At 34.3% G+C, this 27,599-nt stretch overlaps 1 protein-coding gene across 1 annotated transcript in view; it reads right to left on the bottom strand.

Moving 5' to 3' along the window:
• USH2A (usherin) overlaps window positions 1-27,599 on the bottom strand; it is a 354,043-nt gene that overhangs the window by 294,099 nt on the left and 32,345 nt on the right. Inside the window, exons 5-11 of the mRNA XM_065744176.1 lie at window positions 25,989-26,283; window positions 24,827-25,011; window positions 21,547-21,768; window positions 20,204-20,297; window positions 14,108-14,303; window positions 13,214-13,344; window positions 2,539-2,734 (exon numbers count right to left, since the gene is read on the bottom strand). Of these exons, the coding sequence (XP_065600248.1) occupies window positions 2,539-2,734; window positions 13,214-13,344; window positions 14,108-14,303; window positions 20,204-20,297; window positions 21,547-21,768; window positions 24,827-25,011; window positions 25,989-26,283 (1,319 nt within the window). The remainder of the gene's footprint in view (window positions 1-2,538; window positions 2,735-13,213; window positions 13,345-14,107; window positions 14,304-20,203; window positions 20,298-21,546; window positions 21,769-24,826; window positions 25,012-25,988; window positions 26,284-27,599) is intronic.

Raw genomic sequence — 27,599 nt, 5'->3', positions numbered from 1 at the left:
ATTACAAGAAAGCAAACTAGATTATTATATGAAAAATGCAAATTCAGTTATGTATTTTCCCTTGCAGTGGGAAAATCCTTCATTGTGAAGCCATCACTTAATTGTTACATCCAGGAAAAAAATAAATACAATCTACTAGCATAAAATTATTACTTTGAAAAATAAAAATACACACACACAAGCATGCATTTAGTATCTTATATCCACATTAAAAAAATAATATATGGTGGGAGATGCATTTTACATATGGATAAAAACTCAAAAACTCCAACAGAAGGCAAGTTCCTTTAGCAGTGATGAATGACTCACCTAAGGCATATCATTTAATTTCAATAAGGAAAATAAAAAAGGACCACTATTGCTGCAAATTTTAAAAATAACTGTATTGTTAACAAGAATTATGACTCATTTTGAACTATTAAAATTGGTCTACATGGATTCATATCATATCAGTTTTAAAAATATGTGCAGTGCTTATTTGAATATGCCATACATATTCCTGACAGGTAATCTATTCCTAACGATACTGAGGAAGGCCTACAGGGCATCACATTCAATGTTAACAAGTACAGGGGAGTTAGCACGCTTGGCATTTAATTCACATTCTTCTACCTTTTTATTCTAGATGAATGACCTACTTTAATAAAATTATTGGTGCTAATGTATTTTACTGGTGATAGAATCATTAGTAAGATTTAACTGTTGTGTTAACTCTAACAGTTCATGTTTCATAACACCATCATCTGTAGTTGCATTTTTCTGTTATCATGTTTGTTTAAGTAGATAAAGAGCAATAGACTGATTGCTCTAAAAGCCAGTTTACAAATCCAAAGAGGGAAGTTTTCTTTGTTAAAGTTTCCTGCACAAGTGCCTACACCTAAGAGCCTTATTTACAGCTGATTTGAAAACAAACAAAAAAAAGACAATAGATATGGAAAGAAATAGGTCTTTATCCCGTTAACAGCTATATATTTGTAACAAAAGCTTCCCATCTTATTTAGAGAAAAATTTGCAGAAAGCAGAGATTTACACATTTTTTTCTGTACTGTATTTTAGTGGAAATAGAAGAAATATTGTTTCCATTAAAGAGAAAATATCTAAAACAATATGTAGACAATCAAATGTGTGAGAACATATGCATGTCTCACACACTGAGCTTTCACTGGGTTAAGAATAAGGTTTTCAAAGACAGAGGAAGACCTATACTAAATGTAAACTGTATGCAGAGAGCATATAATTAACAACATTCTAAACTAAGTTTTATTGAATGTACAGAGCAGTTATACTATGCACAGAAGAAGTCGCAGGTTACTTTCGACTCTTAGCATCCTATAACATAGGTATGATATTCACAAAAAGAGGATATAAATGGTTTTAAATGGTTTGGATTTATGCTTGTTTAGAGTTATTTTCCTTACTTGCTGTTGTTTTATATTTACTTCAGGAAATTCCAGCCACATTCAGAATAAAGAGAGACAAAGAAATGTTCACAATTCCACAAATAAGTCACTTTTTGCAAATTAGTGAACTATAAATTGATAGAAACATGAATGTTTGTAATACAACCTACAACCATGGTTAATTATTAAAAGAGTACATTACTAATTGTGTTAATAACAAAGCAGAAAAAGAGTTCTTTCTTCTCTCTCTTTTTCTTGAGACATGTATAGTCTGAGACATATACAGTTACCATGCAAGGCTCACTTTATCAGGAAATTCTCCTTGCATAATATTCTCATACATCAACATTTCAAAGTGTATTATATATACTGTGTATTTTGGGCACTTGATAAATTTTGTCCTTATGTGGCTGTGGCTCCCCTCAAATATGCTGGAAGTAATAAATTGCTATAATCAAATCTAATTTCTGAAAAATACCTGTGGGAGTAACAAACAAAAAAGCACGTCTTGTAAAAAAAATGATAAATAACACAGAAGGTAGCAGTTTATTATAATCAGCTTGGCATTGAATTACAAAATTAAAATTATGTGGCCCTTGATAACTAACCCTAGCTATGTACATGATCTGTGGAATTATGTTGACTTATTTTGCATTTCATAGGAACAGTTCAAAGAAATATAATAGAAAAAAATTGATAGATTTATCACAAAGGACCCTGTAGCACAGAATATTTTGTGAAAAAAAAATCCATTTATTTTGCTATATTAAAAAAAACTAGCATGGAAATTATTTGCTTAGAACTCATTAAGTATAAAACATTTTGAAAAAGTGTTAATTTCCTAAAAGGAACATCTATGCAGTAAGCAAATTACATTATTTCTGTGCCTTATTAGTATGGAGCTATGTAAGCTAATGCAGCTATACCATAAAGAGACTTCTAAAGGGTTGATTAAACTAAACTTCAAGCTGTAGTTCCATGGAATTATTAAATTAATAATTTTCCAACAGTTAATTTCATTCATTTTTAAAATCTGCCTTCAGCTAAGTTTACTACCCTTTTCATTTAGAAATCAAGTGTTTTTTTTACTTCCAGAGATAACAAGAAAAATAGCTCCAAACTCTTGCATTACACATACCAATAACATTTGCTTTGCACTTGCACTGGCCTGAATTTTGGTGACAGGTAATATCTCCATTGACTGTCCCAGAGGTATTACAGTTACAAGGACTGCAGCCATCAGGGTTTGACTGTTGTAGATTGTAGAATCCTTCCTGGCACTGATTGCATTGTCTGCCAGACACATGTCTCTTGCAATTACACTGGCCTCCAATCTAGAAAGATACAAAATATTATAGAATGATGAACATATCTATTTTTAGATGACACACTCATTAGCAACAAGAATGGGAGTATGAGTTAGGAGGAGAAAACTTTAAATGGTACAGAAAAAAATAAGCTTGTGTAACATACTTGTTCTGAGAGGAAAAAAAGAATCTTAATCAGTGTAATCATCCCTTTCTAACTAGACTTAAAAGTCCTGTTCTTTCTACACAGAAGGAAAAAAGGACTGAGTAAACACTGCAGCACTATTAAACACCTGGACTTTACAGGCTAAATACAAAGAAGCATTGTGTAAATGACTTCTATTGAAATCAACAGTAGCTTTTTGAATCAGATACTATAAAATATTGTATTATGTTAAAAGGCAAAGATACCCAAACTCCTTATTTATTTCAGTGAAAATCGTAAATTGAAAATAAAGAAAACTTTCTCTTAATTAGAGAAGAAATCTTTCATCAAATATAAATTCCTTCCTCCTTTACAAAAAGAAGTGACCTGATGGCTCAGTATTTGAAACCCTCTGTTTTCTGGGTTCACCTGGGATACTAGTATGCTACTCCAGCACTGGGATGGGTCCCTTCCTGCTCTCAAAATGGATCAAATTACTACTTGGAATAATCTGAGGCATCCCTTGTTATGCCTGAGTTGTGAACTGGGAGATTAAAGGGAACCTGAAAAGGTAATTTCAAAACACAGAAAATCTAAACAAACAATTGCTATCTTCATCACTTTCTGAAATGGTGGCAACACTTACCACAAGAAAAAGGAAATGGCAGAAATGTAGGGAAAAAGTTAGAAGGCAACAGACAATATACAACACATATGAGAGCATGGAGTCAAAACAATAGAGAAGTATGAGTTTAGGCAAAATTAAATAGATAAGTAGGATCCATAGCCAAGGAACATTAAAAAAAAAAACACTAATTCAGAAGCCTTTAAAAAAAATCAGATCCCCAAAAGAAACTGAAAAGAAATCAGTGCTTGAAGAGACTGTGTTTGAGTTCTTCCTAGGAAAAAGAGACTAAATTTGAAAAGGAATACTATTTTCTCCCCTTTCATTTGTTTTAAGCTAATATAAGCATTAAGAAAGATAACCTATCAATTTTTTGCAACAGAAAGGAAATCTCCCATGTTTTGTCACATTGTGACAGAAATGAAACATCAACCATTTATGTTTGCAATTTCTCATACAACAACACAGTATTTGGAGCTGAAAAGCCTTTTACAAGTTAAAGAAAATTCTTGATCAACTAATAACAAGTACTAGTCGCCCAGATTTTTTCCACTGATGGTTTACATGCTAGGTATAAATTGTGTACATGATCGGTTGCCTATGAATGTCACACTGTTCTCCAATAAAAATGTAAAATAAAGCTGAAAACTCTTTATATGAAAGGGTTTTTGCTCATGGGTAACTAAGTCAACATAACATGTTCAACTGAATTCAAGCTTTTAAGAATTAAGCACTCCACAAACATCGTGAAGCATAAATTACTTATTCCACTCTACCTTGCCTGTTTCCAATTAGCAACACCAGTGAGATATTGTTTGCAAATTTTGCAGCTGCCTGCACAATTACAAGTAGTTATGTATGGGTAGATGTAGCCATTTGCAGAATAGTGACTGGGATACCAGAAACTCTGGGAAATCCCATTCTGCAGGAGAGTTCCAGTTCTTGACCTCTGTTCAAAGAAACCCTTCATTCTGGAAATTCTGTAAGTCTCGCTTAAGCTTTGCATTCTGCAGGCTGTTATCAGTGCTGGAGAGTGACTCTTTTGCTTCTATTTGCTGGACTGTCTGAATTTAGTAGTTAGTACAGCACTGTATATCACAGTAGTTAAGTACATTGGGATCATATCTGCATCACAATAGAAAAAGAAGTAAGAAGCACTGTAAATTACTTAAGTGTAATTTTTTTTCTTTTGTGAATTCTTTAAAATGCCTAAAAAAATTGAGTTATCTCCTCTAGTATAGCTTCAGGATAGACTGAAAACATGTTTATTAAGGCAAGCTGGCTTAATGCTTTTAATCCAGACCAAAACTTGGTTAAACCACAGTTTCACTTTCTAAACTATCAGACAGGTAATTTGAAACAGAAGAGTTCTGTGGTGCTAGGGGCAAATCTGCTCAGAATTCCCACTATAAATAAATGGTTTAATCACACCCTCCAGTATACAGTTATGTTCTTAGCTTTATTAACAAAGGGTATTTCAGCATCTAACAGGGAGTTTTAAATTGAGAAAACATGGAATGTATGCTATAGATAATCATGTGTAGCTACCCCATCCTCATAAAAGGATACTGTAGTCCAATAAAACCTCTTCAACATGTTTTTATGATAGATGTCCACTGATGTATCAGTCACAATTTCCATCAAGAGGAATAGACTAAAAAGGTAAGAAAACCATATTTTCTAAGCAGAAGGCAAGAAAACAGCAAGTACAAAAATTAAGAGTTAGGAGAAACCACTACATTTGAAAGAAAACCAGCCCCAATGATTTTCAAGTTGTTTTTTTCAAATCGGCTTTGATCTAGAAATTTAACTTCCTTTCAGAGACCAATTCATTCATCTCAGAGAACTTCGAGTGAAAAGCAACTCTGAGTTTGCTCTGAGCAACTAAATGAAAGAAAATCTTAATTTAATAAACAAATATCAAGAAGAATTTTGGGTTAGTGATCGCAGTATACTCAGAATATGCACTTGCAAGCATTATATAAAAATACCTTTACTATCATTCAGTGTAAACACATAATCCATATCAAGAAAGACTTAAAAATGATTCCAAAATCCACCATTTTGAGGAAAGTATTAGAAGCAAAACTAAATCTTTCAAGAAAAGAAAGTTAAGTCACAACAAGAAAATTAACTAAGAAGATAACTACAACCACGCTTAAAAAAAAGCCAGGAAAAAGGAAAATAAGATCATAGCTTCCAATGAGCAACATTGTTAATGTACAAGAGAAAAAAAAGAACGTTCAGTAGTCAGAAGAAGAAAAAGAATCTCAAAGAAAAACAGAATATATGAAAAATATGATGAGCAGATTCAGATTGGACAATATAAATTTTCCAGTATAAACAAAGGGCAGCATCAGTAGCAGACTGCCCAGAGGAGACATGGGACTTATCACCATATCCCCAGAGGTATTCAAGACTCATGCAGAAAAAACATGGCTGGACTCGGTGTTGACAATAATCCTACTCTGAGTTGGAACAGATGACCAAATAAGTTTTCCATGATTCTGCATGGCTTTCAGGGAAGATGCATGCACAACAGAGAAGTCAAAGAAAACATTTCAGAACTGTATACAGTGAAAGAGCTGCTACATTAAGAAAAGTTTTCTGGACTGTTTTTAAACTGAAATGTCAGAAGAAAAAGACAAGAAAAATTTGGTATGTTCAAAACTGGCTACAAAAATCATGTGTTCTAGATGAACTCAGTATAAAATTTCTGAGGTATTAAATATTGAAATTTACATCAATAATAAGGAATAAAATGGTAAGTTAAATCAATCTACTAAAATAGCTGTAAGAAAGATGAGGGGATCTACAGACTCTTAGATGTTCTCCTGCACACACACAAAAAAACATGGGTTTGATATATATTAGAAAAAAATTGTAATTTTTTAGCAAAGATTAATCATGCCACATGATTCTACAATATTTGTCAGCAAAATCTGGAAATATTGCATATACTGAATCAAATGGATGATCAAAAAGTCAGATTAATTTCTACATCAAGAAGTATAAATGCAATATCTGGGGTAAAAAAATGCTGAGTACACATAGGAAATGATAGTTACAAAATCAACTGTTTTTACCCAAGAGAGGAGCTGTTATAGCGTCCTTGTTCTCCCTAAAAATGTATCAAGGTTCCCCTAAAAATGTATCAAGGTTCTAATGAAATTAAAATATACGGGAATTATGAGTAAAATAATTATACCAAAAATGTTATTCTGTCACTGGAATCTATTGTGTATTACTTTTAAAATAATGTGTTTATGTCTGGTCAATCACCCTAAAATGAAAGGTGTCAACAGAGTGAGTAAATCAAGCAAAGATATGAACGCAGAGAGTCTAAAATAGACTTTTTAGTTCAGAAAGAGGTGACTAAGATGAAGGGAATAGATTTCTATAAAATCTTCAATAGATAGAACACCGGCAGAATTAACAGAAAGGCACTTCATCGAATGCAAAAGAAGATCTTGTTCTATACACAGTCATCACATTGAAGAATACATTGTTTGAATTGTATTTAGAAATGAGTTAGATGAACTCCAGTGGTGAAGAGGTGAAGATCAAATATGACAACTCAGATGAAACTCCTAACCCAGGTAGTCCCAAACTCATAAATTATTAATTGCTGATATTACTGACCAACAGCATAGACCGCAACGTGTTAGATCAAAGTCTCATTTCTGTTGTCATATCCACATAAACTGAAGTCCAAAAGTAACCACATAGCAACCTTTTCCTGATGCAGAAAGTAAAGCACATAGATTACAGAGTATTAAGAGCAGCAAAAAAGCATCAGTATTTTCAGCATACCTTGAAGTGTCAAGCTATTAGAGAGTACAAGTAGTAGTAACTTTCATCACATTCAGATGCAGAAAATGCATGCCCCAAGTTTTCCCTTAGCAGGGTAAAAAAAAAAGAAATGCCAAAAGAATAAATTGAATTCTTCAGGATGAAGAAGAGATAGCTGGCTAACCAAGGAATACAATTCAAATTTTAACCAGGAACACAAGTTAATAATATCCTTCAGAAATCTCCCAGTAAAAGTTCCTTCTCTGCCACACACACAAAGAAGTTTTCCATCCGTAACCAGTAGAAGTGTCAACTGGTTTCCTGCTAGTAAAAAGAGTGTAAGATTTTCGTGGTGGCTAAGAGGAAGTGCAGGAAAGTTTTCATTAGAGAAAAAGGGTTGCCAATACAAAAATAATTAAATAAGTAATAATTAATGACAGCTGTTGAAGTTCAGCTTCCAAAATACAAAGAAATACAATTTTATAATTTCAATCTAACTTTGCCCTCTGCAGTAAGCATGCCATTATAAGTGAATATGAAGTATCAGGTAGGGAAAACATGCCACTCCAATTCCTCCACTCAATGCAGTTCTATATTCTGTGCAAATACTCTAAAACCAGTAAAGGTGAAGTAAATGCAGTTTCAAAATTCAACAAAAAGCAAGGATACATCAAAAGTAAAAAAGAAAATTACTGAAGGCAGTAACAAAAAAAAAACCTGTGAAACTGGACCTCCATAAATTAAATACAAATAGTACTCCGCCATGCCTGAAAAATAATTAATGTCCTTCTGGGATTTACTAAAAAGAAATTCCATATTTAAAAAATGAGAAGTTAATATATCTTTCAAATATTTGACTGAAATGACAAAAAAAATAGAAAAAAGTACAGAAAAAGTAATAAAAGTAATAAAGAAGCTCAGAAAATAAGTTTAGAAAACTTGAGTTTTACCTAGAAGAGATAAGTGAATTTAAGGGAAAAGCACACTCTCAAGTTCATAGGAAAATCAGTTGCTTACTGCATGAATTTATGGAACAAACGTAATTACTCGGCTTAGTTATTGAAAAATGGAGCTTGATAATTGGAAAAAAAACAAATCATTAATTTCTCTGTAAAGACAATAGATACTGTTACAAAATTTTATAAACTGCGTATGTTTATAATGGGACAGAAACAGGTGATACAGTACAAAAATCTACATCAAAACATGTAGAACAAACCATGCCTATAGCCACGTATAACCACACTTCAATATGAAGTGACTTAAAACAAAACAACTTTGCTTCATAAATTATGTTTAATTTTGGTAATATCTGTAATATCGGCATACTCTAAAAACAATAGTATCATCAATAATTCTGGTAGCAATTAATATTTAAAGATTTTGTAAATCAGGATTTCACCAACTGTGCACTGGAAACGTTATTGAACTTCCCCCACCCCACAATCCCTCCACCAATTCAAATGCTATTGGTCAAACAAATAATGATTACACTGCTTACATAAGAGCAAGAAGTGAGCTGTTCTCCTGCTGCTTATGACTTACTCCAGGAGTAAGAAGATGGAAACAACTTGTCTGCTAACACAACCATCTTGGTATTAATGCATTTATAATCTGTCTAGATTGTTCACTATGAAAATGAGTCCTGCAGAACTTTACTACCAAGCAGTGGTGTATCTTGGGACCTCATAATTACAACTGTTACTTGATACAGAAAAATCACTGATGCTGAGGTAGCATATAATCCCTTGTGTCATTTATAATTTATAAATGATATACATATTACTCCCATATCCTTGAATGTAAATGGTTATAAAAAGTATGCAAGCAATTTCCTCCTGCACAAATCATAGTTATACCATCGCTGTCCTTAATCGGGAAGCAGATCAGTTGAGATTTCTGACTTCTACATACACCTAATTGTTCATGCTGCTTTAGTCTGTAGCCATGCTACTCTTTAACTGGGCAACATTTTAATCTAACTCATCACATCTAGAATCACAAAAGCCTGTTCAAGAATCCTCTCAATGTCCAGTTACTAAGCTGATGTAAGGACCAAAGCAATATGGGTAAACAAACAATGGGTGTTATACTGTGTATAGTTGTCTCAATTATTGATTACAGAACAACAAACAATTTTTCCAGAGCACTTACCTAGTAATTATTCAATGTGTACATATCATGGAATCAGAAATACGGACAACAAATTTTAAGTAGTCAGAGGACACACATACTCATGAATTATAGGATGGGATTTACTGAAAACAAAGCTGATTCAAACACTTCTGAAAGTTAAAGCCATCTCCTCTCTTTGGATAAGTGTTTAACTCCAAAAACTTTTCTTTGTTGTCTGTAGCAGAGGAAACACACTACCAGATACACAAAAGCAAAATCTTTCCAAACCATGAGGAAAAAAAAACTGAAACAATACACGGGCTGGCTTTACTAAATAAAAAACAAAACTTGGCACTTGATAAGTTTATTTTATTAAAATGAAACTTCCAGTTTTGAAGCCAAAACACAAAGAAAAAAAAAATCATGATTTCATAGAATTATAGTGTCACCTGGGTTTGAAGGATCCACAAAGATCCGCTAGTTCCAATCCTCTCCCATTAGTTCAGGTGTCCTAAAGCCACATCCAGCCTGGCCTTGAACACATCCAAGGATGGGGTATCCACAGCTTCTCTGGGGCATCTATTACAGTTGCTTCACTACCATCATAGCTAATAATTTCTTACTGATATGCAATCTAAACCTATCATTTTTTAGTGCAAAGCAACTAATCCTTATCCAGTAACTATATTAGGTGCCATAGACATGAGCACATTCATTTCAGTTGTCAACCCTTGACCAACAGAGATGCATATCACCTCAATCTGCTGGAAATGTCTTAAAGCTCAAATTTGGAGTTCCATGAGTATTTTAGGTCCAGCACCACGTTCTCTTTGTTCAACCTGCCATTACTGCTTTTGCAATTGATTGGTGTTTATTTGAACATACTGCCTTCTTGATATAAATTCTAATCATACCCTTCCCACTACCTTCTAACTTAACATAAATCTGGCAAAGGATGCCAGCACACAACAGCCTGCAATCTGAGGAAGCTAGAGAAGGGGAATGAGACGATTCCAATCTTTTTCTTTTCATTTTACTCATTTTAAGAAATGGAATCCATAAAAGGTGCATTGGCTGACCCAGATTAATAGCCTGACCACCATACTGAGTATTCTCAGCATGACAGCTATAAGAACTGAATACTGAATAAGCAACATTAATGAAGTTTTTTTTTACTCCCCTACTCTCTCATCTTGTCATCACTTAAGATGACTTTCAAAAGTCAGTAGATTTCTACTACAATTGCTCAAAATATAAAATGAAGTGTTTCTTCTCTGCCCACAACATTCTAGATGGTGGAAGGGACCTAGACACCTAAAATAATTTTACAAATACTAGAGAAAAATCAGCATTTCCACGGTATAAAACCATGCAGAAATGAAGCCATGGAATTATTTGACATGAAAAGCTCTTTCTCCTTCAGCTTATTTTTACCAGTAAGATTGAAGTCATTCCATAAAGGCAAATCCACAATTCAGAATACATGCAGTGTATCACAACTTCATTCCTTGTGTTCTCCATTAGCTAGTATACACACAAGCTGTTCATTGACCCTAGTAGTAGTTTACATTTGCATCCTTTTCTATTCAGTGTATCTATCGAGTGGAATGCTCTTAATAGCTGCTTTACCTGATTCTCTCTTATAACATACCTATCAAGGTTATTTATCTATTTTCAATTACAATAAATTAGTTGAAAAGCATGTAGGTGGAATGATGAGAACAGAATGCTCATTCTAATTTTGGAATGAAGATATTTTCAGCTTCCAAAAAAAACCTATAAAAAAACTACCTTGATTTAAAGTGTGTATACATATACTGGTTAGATTACCCACTACGTTAAAATAAAATGGGTTCAAAATTGAGGGAAACAAAGAAATTCAAAATAGCAATATTTATGGAGTATATAGAAAAACAAAACCTGAAACCTGTTCAACAGCAGACTTGATCACGCTAGAATGTATGTTCCAATTTGACTTTTGAGAGTGAGCAATAGCTATCTTTCAGTTCCCCTTCATGCTTTAAAATAGGTTTTCTTGCAATATGAGACAATACAGCCATCACACAGAAATGAGACAATTAAGCATTTGCAACTCTGACCAATATTCTCTGCAGTTAAGTATATCTTACGTATCGTATAATGGTGCAAATATTTATAAGCATGCTATAAGTAATCAAAAAACAAACAAAAAACAGTAAAGGTTAAGTGAAGAAAGTTGTCTAAATTCACTGAGACCAGAATGGTATTTCCAAAAACTAAGTAATAGCAGCACTTTCATCTGTTCCCAGAAACAAATGCCCTGGAAAAGCATGTTTTTTTCATGCCATTATACATGGCATATTATAACAGAATCATGAAAAGACTACAAATTGCTGTGCCTGATTGAATTTGTAAGCATTTGTAGAGCAGTTTGGGTTAAAAACAGTGCAGGAAAATGAATCAAGAATTGTAATGCAAGGGCCAGAAGAAATTAATCTTCAGCTCTCTATACAGAACAAGAATGATCACATCAGCAGTATTCTGGCAATTTTTTCTCATGTGTGAATAGTTAAGGAGAATGGGAGAAGACAGAAAATTCTTCCTTTGATCTCATAAAACTTAGACACCTCAAATAATTCATTTGGACTTTCTGATGGTTTGAAATATTTGTGCCAAAAGTTCACGATGAGGATGCAACCAATACGAATAAATTCTGCGCTGATTAGACTCCAGTAATCAGCAGTGGGTGAGTTTTAACAGTCTGTACCCACCAGCCTCAAGGGAGGATCTCTCTCTGCAAAAAGAGCCTAATGCACTGCCCATATAAGGGTGGTGTGGCAGCACATCAGATATCCTCCTTCTCATTACTATCAGCATTACAACTTTACCGTTTGTTACTGTGTTAGCTTGCACTTTAACATACAAATGACTTTATTTTCTAATCTGTAAATTAACGCAGTGTACAGGTGTATAAGAACTGAGATCTTATCCAAGTGAGAAGTGCTATACAGCCACATGTATTTCCTACCAATGGCAGGATGAAATAGTTGAACAGAACAAGGATAGAGTTTTCAAGATCAGACCAAAGAACTGAGATGGGAGTGTTACAGAAAGGTCTTTCACAAATCCTCTAAACCACCAATATTAATAACACTAGCTAAATTTGATGAGTAATCATTCTATCAGAAAGAGCTTATTTTGTGATTCTGTGGATCAATTTTGAAACTCTGTACCTCAGAACTTAATGGCATAACTACCACTTTGCAGAAAAAAACCTTGATGAACTGTAGAAAAAGGTAAATTACGTAGCAAAAGCGTATTCTACCCCAATTTTGGCATATTTCCTTGAAAATTAGCATTGTGGTGTGACAATTTCCACGAGTAGGTCCTTATTCCTTATGATTCCATCTTCCACAGGTCAAATTTGGAAACACTTCCTTAAATGATGCCTTCCTATCTGATGTAATTCATTTCAGCCTTTAGTCCCTAGCCTTATTAATCTATTCTTTAATGCCTTTTAATCATTTCCCCTTGCACACCAGCTAATGCAGCAGTTATGTGATGCTTTACTGAGCAATAGTCTCCCCCATTTTTACCACTATATCTCCCAGTCCATTTTTTCAGTCAAGCTTTTTTATTCAGTTGCTGATCCAGATGAAGAATTCTAAAACTGCATGTCTCAAATTGCTTCCTGGGTTTTCTTGGCTTTCATCCTCATATTTGAGTCAACTTGTACTTTGAAGGGGCTGAACAAAATTAGTTACCATCTAAATACACTTGCAAAATAGATAACAGCAAGATTTTACAAATTTAAAGCATTTGGTCATTATTCCGTATTTAAGCTACTTACATTGTCACACAGAAGGCTCTTATTTTTTGTGCCTGTTGCGTAACAGTCACAGGGTTTGCAAACATCAGTGGCAGAAAGATCTGCACCTGCTTGTCTGTAATGGAAATCCTTGCAGAGCTCACAGTTTCTTCCTGCATGAAGGAAAGGTTATGCATTATGGCTTCCAATTCATTAAAATTAGCTGTATAATTCAAAATTAAAGACTCTATTCCTTTGAGAGAATTCTATAATTTTCGGGACGTCCATTTTAATGCACCTTTCATCTCTACCTGCCAATTTAGTGATCCAGAGCATATGAAACAATGAACCTGTTACAAACTATGTTTTACTCCATTAAACTTCCATCTGTTATATAATACCACACTTATATAAAAGCTGTGCCATGCAAATGTCTATACTTTTTTTTTTGAAAAAAATACTGATAAACCTCAAACTTTTCTTTTATCCCTTTACTAGACAAAACAACAAAAAAAGAATTCTTTAAAAATAAAACTTATTCTAAAGTATACTGCTTATATGGAAAACAGGCACAAAATAAACAAGAAGCTAACATTACAGCAAAAGCTGACAACATTTAAACTGCTATCTGTTAAACTGCTTGATTAAATAGCCTTGACATTCTGGATTTATATGCTCTAGAATATGCAATGGAAATGGCTTTGAAACAAAACATTCTAATAACTGGAATATAATTTGTATAACTTTCTATGAGATTAGGTCAAATTTCAGAAGCACTTTCCTGTTGCTTCAGTAATGACCCAAATCTAACTTGTGAATTAATTAAACAGATGTACGTGATTTATTTTTTACTGCACCCACCAATATCAGCTGACACAAGACTTAATCAAAATGTGACCACAGAACAAAAAGTCCATTCTCCATCTTGTGGCTTACCAGTTGTGTTGTGTTGACAGTAATCACAGACTCCACCACTGCCTCTGTAGTATTCCTGAGGAAAAGGATCCACTGCAAAGTCATAGTGGCAGCTTACTGCATGGTTGTAACACTGACAAGGTTTGCAATTGTAGGCATGAACTTGGTCACCTGGACGAAAAGGCTTGTCGTTGTACAATGGCAAACAACGATCACACTGAAATAAAATAAAAAAAGATTACTACTTCATACTTAGAAAAATTGTTGTACTCCGTATATTCATACTTTGCTCTATTTGCTTTTCCTCCATTTACACATTAAAATTATGAAAGACATGAAGTGAGAAAACACATAGGGAAATAAAACTTCTCATGTTCTTAAATTTCTTTACATACATTAAAATCAAGAAAGATAGGCAGAAGGAAAAAAAATTCAGATACTCAACATAGGCTAACATTCTGAAATTCAGATTTGGTTAATTCCTTAATGATACAAAATGTTGCCTTAAATTGTTGAGATACAGAAAATTCACCAGATGCATCTATTTGGGTGCATTATAAACAGTGTCTACACCTTTATAAAGTACAGTAGTAATTACCATTAGAACTTGTTCAACACCAGTTTTTATATTGCCAAATGCCTGTAAAGACTATGCGAAATGTCAGCACTTAATGTGCATTTATCTCTTGAGATTTACAAGAAAGTTTTAACAAAAAAATATCGAACAAGTGGGAATGATCTCAACTTGAGCCAAAGGATGCTCAGGTTGTATATTGGGAAAAACTTCTCATAAGGAGTAGTGAATCACTGAAACTAGCTGCCCAGGCAGTATCCATTTCACTGTATCTTAATCTTGTTCTGAAAAGAGTTGTCTAAACTTCCTCTTGGCTTATCCACCACACTCTCACTTCAGCATCTGACTACTTGTCAAGACAGCACGTGAGCCAGAACACTGAACTACATCTTTCTTTTGTGAACTTCCCAAAGAAGACCAAACTGTGTCTAAACTCAAAAATCCAGGTCTGATTAAGAAAAAACTAGAATTCTCTAAACAACCGCAAGTGATCAAGGAACAGAGAACAGAAATAAAATCTTACAGTGCTATGTCACAACACTATGTTCCTTAAAATGGTGCAAAATGCTCTCAGAAATTAAGTGCAGTCCTTTAAAGAGGGTAAAAAAAATACCATATGCCAAATAGTATCCAGATAAAAGGTACTACAGCTGCTTTGCAGTGGTAAAGTGACTGGCAAAGAACCTGATTGGCAAAGAAATTGGCTGACAACGAACATAAGTGGTACCATTCAGAATGCTGAATTTCAATAATGGGACACAACTGAGATTTCAGGCATTGGTATAGATGTTGTAATGCAGCATAAGATATATTTCTACTCAACTCTTCTTTCACCTATACTTATTTTGATGAAGCTGAATGAAGCAACTCTGAAGTCTACAAAATCAAAACACATACAGGCACAGTAATTCTAACAATGAGGCCACTCAGTAAATTAATTCACACTTAAATGCTCCAGAATTAAAATTCAAAGCTATTTTGAAACCAAGCATTCACTCCATTTAACTTTCTTCTAGACTCCAACTCTACAGGAGTTCAGTAAATAATAAATTTAAAAAGTTTTAAAGAGAGAGAAAGAAGACATGCTTTACCATCAGATGAATTTGGCACGCGTTCTGGTTTACCACAGCCCTGACTTGTTCAGGATGTTCAATTGCAAATTTCATTTTCAGATTGACGTAGCCACACTTACTATGCATTCTAGGATTAACTTATCTCTTAGAAATCCATTGCATGGGACTCTTTAAATAGTAACAGGAGAAAGAACGGCTAATCACCTCAGCACTCATAAGGAATATGGTAAAATCGTACACAGCGCTATGATTTACAACAGCCATTCTCAAGATTGAAGTGCCAGCCCAGTTGTCTCTCAATTTCCTTTCACATTAAATGAAATACACATCCTGCACAGCAGATAAGTCCCTGGAAAATATGCTCAGACCAGAACAGCCTTCCTAACTTCTGAAATGAAGCAATGACAGCAGTGACAGCCATAATGCTAGTTACTCCCTGCCCATAACCTCATATCTCTTATTAAGTAAAGCTTAAACACCTCAGATTAAAATATATATGGAGTAACAACTACTTCACAGTTCCTTCAGCATATCAGCCCTGGTGTGACAAATCACAAGGTATCTAAGACAGGAACAAGTTCTTTCACTATTCCAGAGATGCTCATAAACAATTTGTTTTAGAAGCCTGGATCTTTGAACTGTGAAATTACAACAGTTTTCCAAGGATGGATTCATGGACAAACCTATAACTTGCACTAACATGTCAAAAGTTATTCAACGTTTTCACGTAAGACTATTGGACTAGATTTTTCTTTCTGCTTCCTATTTCTAAAACACCAGTCAATCATCAGCCTTTTTGATTTCTTTTCATTTTATTATGACCAGTTTCCCATCAGGCAGGCCTAAATCCATAAACAAATTTCAGCACATAGCTTACCAGAAAGGATACATATATATATATATATATATATTTTAACTTGCTTGCTTGCTTCCTTCATGACCACTTAATATTTACAGCTGCTCAGATACTGTGAATTCCAACACCTGATATGATTAAACATGCTGAGTTTGAACTAAGATTTAGATTGCTTCTTTTGCAACAGCATAGTGTAACAACATAAAAGGTTATTTAGCTATCTCATATGGTAGATCAACAAGGTCAAACTGGTTTTCAGACAGTAGATATTTAATATAACTATTTACAATTAAATACTCTGAAGATCTGAAGCTTTTACTGTATCCAATCACAATCTCACCTACGTTTATATCCTCTCAAACATTCAGAGTTGTTTTATTTCTTTTAAATCCTATTTTCCATTATTGTGATTTCCATATCTACTTCCCTATAATTTGCCATTACCTTTCTGCATGAAGTTCTGCATGAAAGAGCGTCTCAGGTTGTAAAGAAAGGCTGAGATTTTTTGATTGTCTTGTTCTTTTCATGGTGTTTCAAATTTCTCATATGACATCAGAAGTTCTTCAGGAACTACTCATGTCTATAAATTAATTTGTGTATAAATGTTTCCAAGATCAAGACTGAGCTTCAGTTGCCAGTTCCACAAGGCCAAGCTATTTCCCAAAAGAGTCACAAGGCATTTAAGGAACAAACTAAATGAAGAAGCTGAACACTTTTTTTCCTTGCCCTTAGGAAGATTCTCCTCAGACAGGTGACACCAGTTCAGGCAACAGAGGTTTTGACCTTTCAAGAGGAATGCCAGCTAATATAAATGCTTGATCTTTATTAATAATGTTAAAGTACATTATGTAATATTCAGCTAAAAGATTTTCACATCTAACTTAACAGAAACAAGAGCATAATATGTACATGAAGAAAGCATACTCAAAAGTTTCTCTATATATATTGAAAGCAAAATAGATTAGTTGCTCTGGAGACCTGAAAAGCACAGCCAATGAGGGGTGGCTGTAAGAGTGTGGACAGAGATAAAATGCCTGTAAGAAAGTAGAAAAAAAATGAAGTATCAGGGGCTTGATTACTACTTGGTCTAGCCATTCCTGCAGGAGAATGATCATAACAGAAGTCCTTGTCTGGTTGAAGAATTGAAAGAATTCTTTAGCTCTTTTTTGATTTTTGGAAATTTCTCAAGAAATGAATGCCTTTAGCACTTTTGTAAGTACAAAGTAGAAGCAAGTTATTACATTCTTGTCATCTCTATCAAATATTGAAACAAATCAGTAGATGTCATTAAATCTAGTGGCTTTGAAACCAAACTGCGAATCCATAATTTAAATTTAATACAGTTATACTGTAAACTTTATTTAATAAAAATCAGTGAGTTGGGTATTTGTGGGCTTGCCACAACTTTCCACATTAATAGAAAATAAATTACTGTGTGAGATATACCTGTACTAAGACAAGGACAGTACCAGTTTTAAAACCATGTCAGTTGAAAAGTTCTGTACTGATACATTGGCTACTGATAACCTCTAATTGTGTTAGCTGAATACACTTTAGTGTTCCCCCCAAGTTTATTATTGATAATTACATAATCTCAAAGATAAATAAATTGAGGTTAAATAAGAACAAGTTACTAAAAAGAAATGAATCTCACTGAAGATCAGGCTTCTGTTAGGAGTTCTGTTTCTGTCATATTCTATTCCTTGCCATGCTTATGCCTATTGGAAACAAAATTTCTCAAGATTAAGAAGGCCTTAAAGAACAGCAACAACAGTAACATTGGGTCAAGTGGAAAAAAATAACAGAAGCAAGCAGTTTGAGCTTGCTGAAAGAGATTAAAAGTATGAATCTGAATGTATTTGATACTGTGTTTAGGATCATATGAAAGACCTATTTAAAATTAACTTGGGGATTTCTAGTTTGTTAAAAAAATGTATAAAATACCATCTACAATCTAAAAGGGAATTAAACAGAAATGTAAAGTTTTTACATGGGTCAAAAAAATTCAAACTGACAATGTCCTTTTAATTAGAACACACATTGTGAAATGTTACTTTGTAAGGATTAATTATAAATATTTAACAAGTTCTGGAAGTTCACCAAGTAGTCTACAGGACTAACGGTACTTCATGAAAACAAACCAAATATATTTCAGTGATGTATCTTATCTGCCTTAGCAGGTGCTATCTGTCAACACAAAACAGTTGTCCCAGTGAGCACTACTTTTTTGATCTTACGAGTCTGCATTGCAACTACAATTTAAATGCTTGAATTAATCTCACTTATTCAGAATAGAATCAGGATTTTGTTTAATTACTTTCTTCATTCTTTAATAATAATGTCAGTTTCTACTAAAGACAAAATAAAGTAGAAATAGCAATAAATAGCAATAAAATAGAGTCTGCATTTTTAAATATATCACCACTTTGAATTTTATGGGAGTTTGGAATTCATCTAAACAACTAAAAAGTTTTGATTTTCATAAGGCAAACATGCAAAGAACGATCAGAATCCATTGCATAGTTTTGACTGTCACTGAAAACTAATAAAACAGTTTCATAGAGATACCTGTGTTTCTCAGACCATATATTATTATTAGTTCATTTTGAATTTCAATTAAGCATTTGAGCTTAATTGAAGGAATTTTCCAAATACAAACTTTTCTTTGTGTGTGTGTGTGTGAGTGGCAGAGTGTTGGTGCAGGAGGGAAGAAGAATGGTAAACATTTGAGAAGAAATGGCACTGTGAGCAGCAAAGCTGAATTTTCAACCTGTGCTGGAGATGAGTCATCAGAACAGAGGTGTACAAGAAAATTATTTTTTAGAGTATCCTGGACCAGAAATGTAAGATTCCTTGACAAGCTCTTAACATATGGTAGAGTATGTCCTTGTCACATTTACACTTAATACAGCTAAAATCACCATCTTGAATTTATCTGGCATATACATCTGGATAGCTGTTGCACAATTCATTAAAAATACTTTAGTTTGGTTACTTACATCACCGTGTTATGATATTCAACATGCCATAGGGGATTTGTCTTTAACTAACCAAAATATTCTCTGAAGAAGAAATAAGCAAGCATTAAATTTGGGACTATGGGGAGAAGAGAGAGGTTAAAAATGAATTTCAGATTTTGAGAGGCCAGAATAGGAGAGAAAATGAAATAAAACCCCATGGAGCTTGTCTTTCATCTCACAAGAAAAAATGTCCAGCTTCTTAATTTATTTTTTCCTGTAAATGTCTTTAATATAAGACACTCATTCTGGTTCTCCCTGACCAAGATTAAAATTAGTAAAATTAGTTGGGAAATTAAAACTTTGCAATTGACAAGTTCCAGCTACATACTGTACCTCACAAATTCCTTATTATTGGAAAATGCTGTTACTAAGAGCAAAGCAAAGCCGTGGTAAGAATGGATTGTCTAGATTTTATCTACTTGTTTTTTTTTTGTGTGTGTGCTATTTTAATTTAATATAAAACCTGCAATAGCAACTTTTCCTATGAAAATTAAGGAAACATTAACGTACATATGTACACATATATTCCCAGGTTTAAAATACCAGATTTGACAGAGTTCATAGGTGAAGTACACACACAGAGAAAAGACTAACGTTATTTCCTTCCGTATAGCTCTCCTTGATGCACAGACACCTATATGGTTTCACCACTGTGTCACAGTTATCAGCATGGCCATGGCAATTACACCTGAAGGAACAAGAAGTAGCAAATTAAAAGTTGAGCACATGGAACACCACTGCAATTATATATAACAATCATAAAGATAATTTTTACTTTATTAAAAACCATCTGACTTCTTTTTATAAACAAACACAAGAGAATGTTCTTAAATGCTATAACTTAAAAAATGACTTCATTGAACACATTTGTAAATATCAAGAGCTGCTTTCCAAGAAAATAAGAACTGTTATGAATTAGAACTACTTTTACCTTACATAATAGGTTATTAAAACTGTATTTCAGTACACAATACACATTCAGAAAAAGTCATTTTTTCAATGTTAACTCTTACAATAAGGCTTTAAGGAATCTTAACTATATCAAGCACAGTAACGGATAATTTGATCTTGGTTAAAATGCCCAATTTTTATTAAAATAAAACCTTTATAAAGTATTATTTCATAGAAAGTAGCAATCACTATCTGAAGGGCAGATCTTCTGGAGTCATGGCATTCCTTTTAGAAATCACTGCTGAAATAATTTTACTATGACAATCAAGAAGATTGTAGATGTCTTAGTAAAAAGAATTATCAAAACAAATCAATAATCAAAACATTAGCAGCATAGAAGAGTTTAAGGTAAATGTGAACTTTGATAGGTTGCTTCCTCAAAATAATTTCAGAAATAATACTTATTAACAAAAACTAGCACCATGTGTTTCATGGAAACATTTCATTGCCAAATTTGCATGTTATCTATGGGGCATAATTAGCCCCTTCACTAGACAGAACACTTCACATATTCTATAAAGTTATCAGTTACAGATAATGTAACACATTCACTGCCCAGTTTTAATGGACAGTTGAAGCTAAAATGAAGAATGAGCTGTGTATTACAACTGTTGAAATTGCCATGTCTGGGTATTTATAATGAAACTTGGAAGAGCTACTAGAGTAAAACACAAGCCATGGTTTCAATCTTAAGTTTTTGCTAGGAGGCATGAGTAATTCCAAGGAAAGGATTCGTTTTGATAGATTTTTGTAATAAGTATTATTAATTTTAAAATAACATGAGAGCAAATGCTTTAAGAATAAAACAGCACACAAATCGTCTCTAACTTGATGTATTGCTTCAGACAAAATTGCCTCCATATTCATAAATGTAAAAGCAGAACAACTTCAAAAAATTTCAAGCAAGTAATCGCATACTTTGCACAGCTTTAACAGTTGGAGGCAGTGATAGGTGGGGATGAAGGAGGAGTTTCAGTAAAACCTACCTTCCACTGACTGTAACTTCATTAACTCCATAGTATCTATGCCTAAAATTTACCCAAGACTCATTAGTATGATACTGGCCACGCAGATGAATCCTCACTTGTGTAGCTTTTACAAACTCTTGCAGAGATGGAGTATTGTAAAAATCATTGTAACCAGGTCGGTGATTTGGTTCCGGTGTAAGAACACTAAAAGTTAGATTACTGTGAGAATATGGAGTAAAGCTGTTGAAATAAAGAATGACAAATGAAAATCAAAATGTCACGTACATTAAAAATTCCAAACCTCAATATCTTTTTTCCTCAGAGAAGGTCTCCATGTTATGGTACATATTTTTTGTTTGGTTGGTTTTCATGGATTCTAGAGAAAGTTCTTATGCCACAGAATTCCTGGTTACTGAAATTCGAGGAAGAGGAAAAAAAACCAACATACTTTAAATGTCTGCTTTCCTCAGACTCCTACAGTCTTCTCTGGACCCTAAGTTTCCAATTAAACTAAATCACCTGAAAGACAACTTCGAAATATGATTCAAGTGTTAACATCGATACAGTGGCATCTGGACTAAATTTTTTTAGAAGTTCAATGGTGTCTCTAAGAAATATGAACAATGCTTGAACTACATAAGGAATTCCTTCTGATGAAGAACAATTAATAATTGTCAATTATTTACCTGCTGAACACATTAAGAAGAACGACAGATACTCTGAATTTCAGAGCCACTGGAATATATCATATTATTACAATGAGTGAGCAGAGTTACAGATATAGTACATTATGCCTTCCTGTGAGTGCAGTGAAAGAGCTCAGTGGAATGCAGTGAAGTTGAGAGTAAAACTGTATGTTTAAGCCTAACAAGAGGAAAGAAATTCCTCAGAAGTCAAGGAAAGGTTGAGGAAGCAAGTACATATAGAACTCATGCTTACGCAGTTTGGAATGAGCGATATCTCACATTGGTGTATTTACTAGACAGAGCTTATCAGTAAGTAGAACTTGCATCCACAACATGAAGAATGCCTGCATGTTTTCACACCTACAGATTAAAAATTGGCACTGACATACAACATTCAAAACTCTAATTTTCTTCACTTTGGAAGAACTCTGAGCCTTTCAATGGTGAGATTCATAGGGGGAATGCATCTACTGAGCCTTACTCTCCTATCTTTATGAAGGATCGCTGAATTTGCTGTACCCCTGACCAGGTCAGTGCTTCATAAAAATGTTAGTGGAATATATCTGCATGTTCCTTTGGGGGAATACTTCCTCTCAATCCCTCCATAGCAAATCATGCCATGGAAGAAAAGTGTACAATTTTAAGTGCTGTAATAGATATGTTAAGGTTTGTGCAAATATTTGATGAATTACACCATCTTGGTATAGAAATACTAGAAGGAACTGCAAAACTGTAAGGCCAGCATCACCTACATAAACAAGTTATCAAGTTCTTAGAGTTCCCACATGCAACTTTTCAGAAAAAAAGTAAAACAAGATAAACCATTCTTAACATAGGGTGATTCATAAGCACAAAAGCCTCTGGGTCAAATAGAGGACAATGAGCAACTCCTGACTTACAGAGGTGGTACAAGATTAAAAAAAAGAAACAACAAAAACCTTAACTGTCATTTCCTCCAGGGAACTAAAAGTTCATTAGGCACTAGGCCCATGGTCACCAAACTATGAAGGTTTGAGCTACACTAGGGATTTCAAAGCCAAGGTCACCTGTCATCCATGCCGTCCTAAGCATCTCTGGCCACCAGGGTACAAACACTCCTGTCTAAAACTTCTACAGACAGCTTGGTCACACATATTGGCACTTAAAAGCAAGGGGTGTGGTTCATTAGGTTGGAAAGGACCTACAAGATCATCTAGTCCAACCATCCTCCTATCACTATCCCTACCCAACTACTAAATCAAATCCCTTAGCACCTCATCTAAACCCTTCTTGAACAGCGCTAGGGATGTGCCTCAACCACCTCCCTAGGCAGGCCATTCCAGTGCCTGACCACTCTTTCAGAGAAAAAATGTTTCCTCAGGTCTAATCTAAATCTTCCCCGGTGCAACTTGTGGCCATTCCCTCTCGTCCTGTCATTATTTATCAGGGAGAAGAGGCCCACCCCCTCCTCACCACAACCCCCCTTCAGGAAGTGGTAGAGTGTAATAAGGTCTCCTCTGAGCCTCCTCTTCTCCAGAAAACAGTGGTGGAAAACAGACATTGAACATTATTGCAACATTAGCTCTTCTTCCACTTCATGGAATCCCCAGCATTTACACATTAAATTTCTTAACTTTTAAACGATTCCTGCATTCTCTCCAGAATTCTGAACTCCTGGAGAGCAGACAAAGACGCAGACATCTGAATAGGATTCAAATGTCATCTTAGGAAGGCACCAAAAAAAAAAAATACTGCCTACAGCACCTGGTACTGCATCTTCTGACTGATTTCCAGATTAGTAAGAAGCCTAATATTGTCTAGCATCTGAAGTCAGGCAAGATATATTGAATTTGAAAAACCTATAGGGGCAAAGATTTGTGTATGTGCATAGCTATATACATATGCACGTGTGTGTAAAACTATATATAATGTATTATATAGATACTATATTCATGTATAATGTGAGTTAAAATATTAAAATTTACATGCTAACAGTCTAGTAAAAAGGTTTGCAACATGTTCCTGAAGTAATGACCTTTCTTGGCTCACCCCTGAGATTTTAGTCTCATTCTTCCTTAGAAAAATTAAAAAGCTTAAAGTTTCAATTTTGAACCTGTTTCTCACCTGTTTTGCATGATTAGTAGTAAGGTCAAATGACTGGATTTTGTTCTTAAGTTTTTGCCCTCTTTTCTAAGCTCCGGAACAAGTTACAGCCTCAGAGAGCATGGAATCACAGAATAATTGATCAGAAGGAATATGTTCATACTCACTGCACAGGTATAACCAATCCATTAACTGTGTCTTCCTCTACTCTTTATCTCACTGTTCCCTAATTCTACAGACAATAACAGTCCCACACAGCACAAACATACACAATCTCACAAGTTTAGCTCAAAAATGAGAGTTGATTGTGTCACATTCCTCCATGTCTGAAATCAGATAAAAACGACAGATGACCTTTTGGTGATCTTCAATCAAAAGGTTAGTTTTTGGATCTTGTATATACCTAGAAGCCCATAATAAATGAATATACCAAATTAAAAGATTCTATCTCAGTAGGACATGGTAATGAATTGTGTCAGGATGCTACCTGTTCAGAGCATCTGTAATATTAAGATAATACCCCCTCATACCTAGGAAGTTGGAGACAGTTGACAGAGTCTGGTTTTTCTAGAGATCCATTGTTATCCATTCCAAAAATACTGCAATTTTTAGCAAAATACTGCCAGTCTTCCCAGTTCAGATCATCTCTTTTTTTTCTTTCAATTCTTATTGCTTCTGGATGTGGACTAAAGAACTGCAGTATAATATAGAACACCTACAAGAAGAGAGCAAAGTATGAATTGATATTAATGACTGTTATAAAATTAGAATATCAACGCTACTTTTATTTCAGTGTGACAGTACTTAACATCTACAGAATAAAGAACCAGTATTTCAGTTCATACATTGCAAATTAAAGACAATTTTTGTTAAACATACTTTCTGCTCTCTCAGACATTATTACAGAGCAATTGAACTGTTGCATCAAAGTTGATTATTGTTTTTTGTAGACCATTTGAAACTGCAATACAAGGCCATTCATAATTTCTTACTCTGATATTAACTTTAACAAAAATGAAGGGCATTTAAGGAATCTATCCATCATTAGTTTGGTAGCCAGCCTGATACACAATCTGTCGAACAGGATTTTCCTCACCATGTAATGTTAAATTTTTTTTGTGACAAGTCAGTTTTAAAGCTTCGCATGTATTTGAACTGACTTAAAAAACAGACATTCTTATTTGTGTGGCCAAAACCTCCCATCATATTCTTCACCTTTTCCACATTAATAACAAAGAAAAAAAACAACACAGATCTCTCATGACATTCCAGTGTGCCACAGACTTTTAAAATTTCATTTGACTGCAGTCAACTTCATATCTAAAATACTCTCTCATTTCAAGAGAAAATTGAAGTAGAAACTTACAAAAATCAAACTGAAATTTACAAAAAGCAAGTTAAAAGAAAGCAACAAATTTCTAACTAGTGATGACTTTGTACAAAATATTCACACTAGCATATCTAGTCTAAATTACTGCTTAAAACAAGAGTTAAGGTACATCAAAAGAAAAGCTCCATAGCAAGAATTACAGTGCATTGCCTTCTTCTGATAATGGAATTTTTTCTTTCTGGCCTCTTAAGGAAAACATCTTAATTCACAAGATATGAGTTTCCCAAAAATTTTAAACAAACTGAATATGAAATCTCTTCCTAGTTTGAATGAACAAATAGCAAGTGTAATCTTCTCATTACCTGATACTGTCCATTTTGTAAATCTATTGTGATAGAAACACCATGATCCAGACCTGTAGCATTAGCAAACACAGATGAAATCCAGGTGGTCCCAATGTCATCATCATTGATGTAATACAGAGGATGGGCTTCTGCATCCAGTCTCAGTACTCTGTCATTAGTGGTATCATCTGCACCATTAGGGATGCAGTACCTCTGTATCAAAGGGTGGACCCGGGGATGACTTCCAGGACAGCGGCACTCTGACTGGGTGTGCAGATGAGGAAATTTTCCAGAGAATACTTCCAAAATGTCTCTGTCACAGCAAATAAAGTAATTACATACACAATAAAAAATGACAAGTGTCACTTTTTGCCTCCAGGCTCATAGATTAAATAAAATTCAACTTAAATAACTCTAGAAGCCCTAAGGCCTGGTTTCATCTCGTATAAATGGGGCAGTCAGCTAGGAATCAGGCCACCCAGGGTCCCTACTTAATCAATAGCAAGCAGCAGGCATCTTCAGGAGACATCTATAGGAGAGAGCGCTCAAGTTGCTTTCGTTGTTCAACCTGCATTGCATGGAGCTCCACAGATAAATGGAGTCAAGAAATAAATTAAAAAAAAAAAAGCTCCTTTTCAGGACATCTCAGGTAGGATTAAGTCAGCCCTAGGTAAAAGGGGAAAATCCCTACCAATATTTAATTATGGCATCATGTCTGACCCCAGCTAGACATTGCTCTTAACTATACCAGAGCATAGGCATTTTATGAGCCATAGCCAAATATGAACTTAATGTCTGTCCTCAAACCCTCCAAAAAGACAACATGAGAAGTATCATGCAGCACCCTAGTAAATGTAGATAAAAATATTTTCCCTTTTAGTTGGCCATAATTTATGTCCACTAATCTGGCTGTCCCACACTGAGATCACCCTAGCTTCTCACAGCCTATGTCAAAGCAGTTGAACTATCTTAGTTCTCAGTGACATTGGCAATTTGAATAAATATGTAGGCAGAGCAATAGATGAGTGATATGAGCAGAATACATAAACCTCTATTTGTTCATTTCTGGTGTAAGAGGATTTTGTAAGCCCGGAAGGTATGGATTTTTTAAATTAAAAAAATTATTTTTCCCATCTCCCTAATTTCATCAGTAACTGCCACTATAGATCTTACAGAACACAAAGTAACAGGACCTTTCAGACAGACATAGACCCAAATTAATTCATATAAAAGAAAGACTTTTAGTCACAGTTTATTGCACAAGCATTCTGACCTGAGTTATTTGTAGGAATAAAACTGCATCGACAAAGTTATGAATCATTAGTTTGTAACGCTTTGCAAAATGTCTTCTGATTTTTAAACTATATTCTTTTCAGTGACTTCAGTTCAAAGTATTGCACAAACATTGCTCTGAAAGAATATACAACCTACATGATTTCCATGCTATTTGGAATTCAGATGAACATTCATTCTTCACATTCACAGGAGATCAGTTCATTGTAATGTCCTACAGACATCAGTGCTCCTAGGAAACTACTCTATATCTTATCAGAAGATTATCATTAAGTAGCCTGAAGGTCTGGAGTCACAAGTGTTGCTGCTCTTAGACTACCCAGTAGCACCACACAG

The sequence above is a fragment of the Cyrtonyx montezumae genome, unplaced genomic scaffold, assembly GCF_038088225.1.
Source record: "Cyrtonyx montezumae isolate F1298 unplaced genomic scaffold, pur_monq_1.0 scaffold_0, whole genome shotgun sequence".
NCBI lineage: Eukaryota > Metazoa > Chordata > Aves > Galliformes > Odontophoridae > Cyrtonyx > Cyrtonyx montezumae.
Note: the sequence above shows the minus strand (reverse complement) of the source record. Positions and strands in the feature narration are given on the sequence as shown.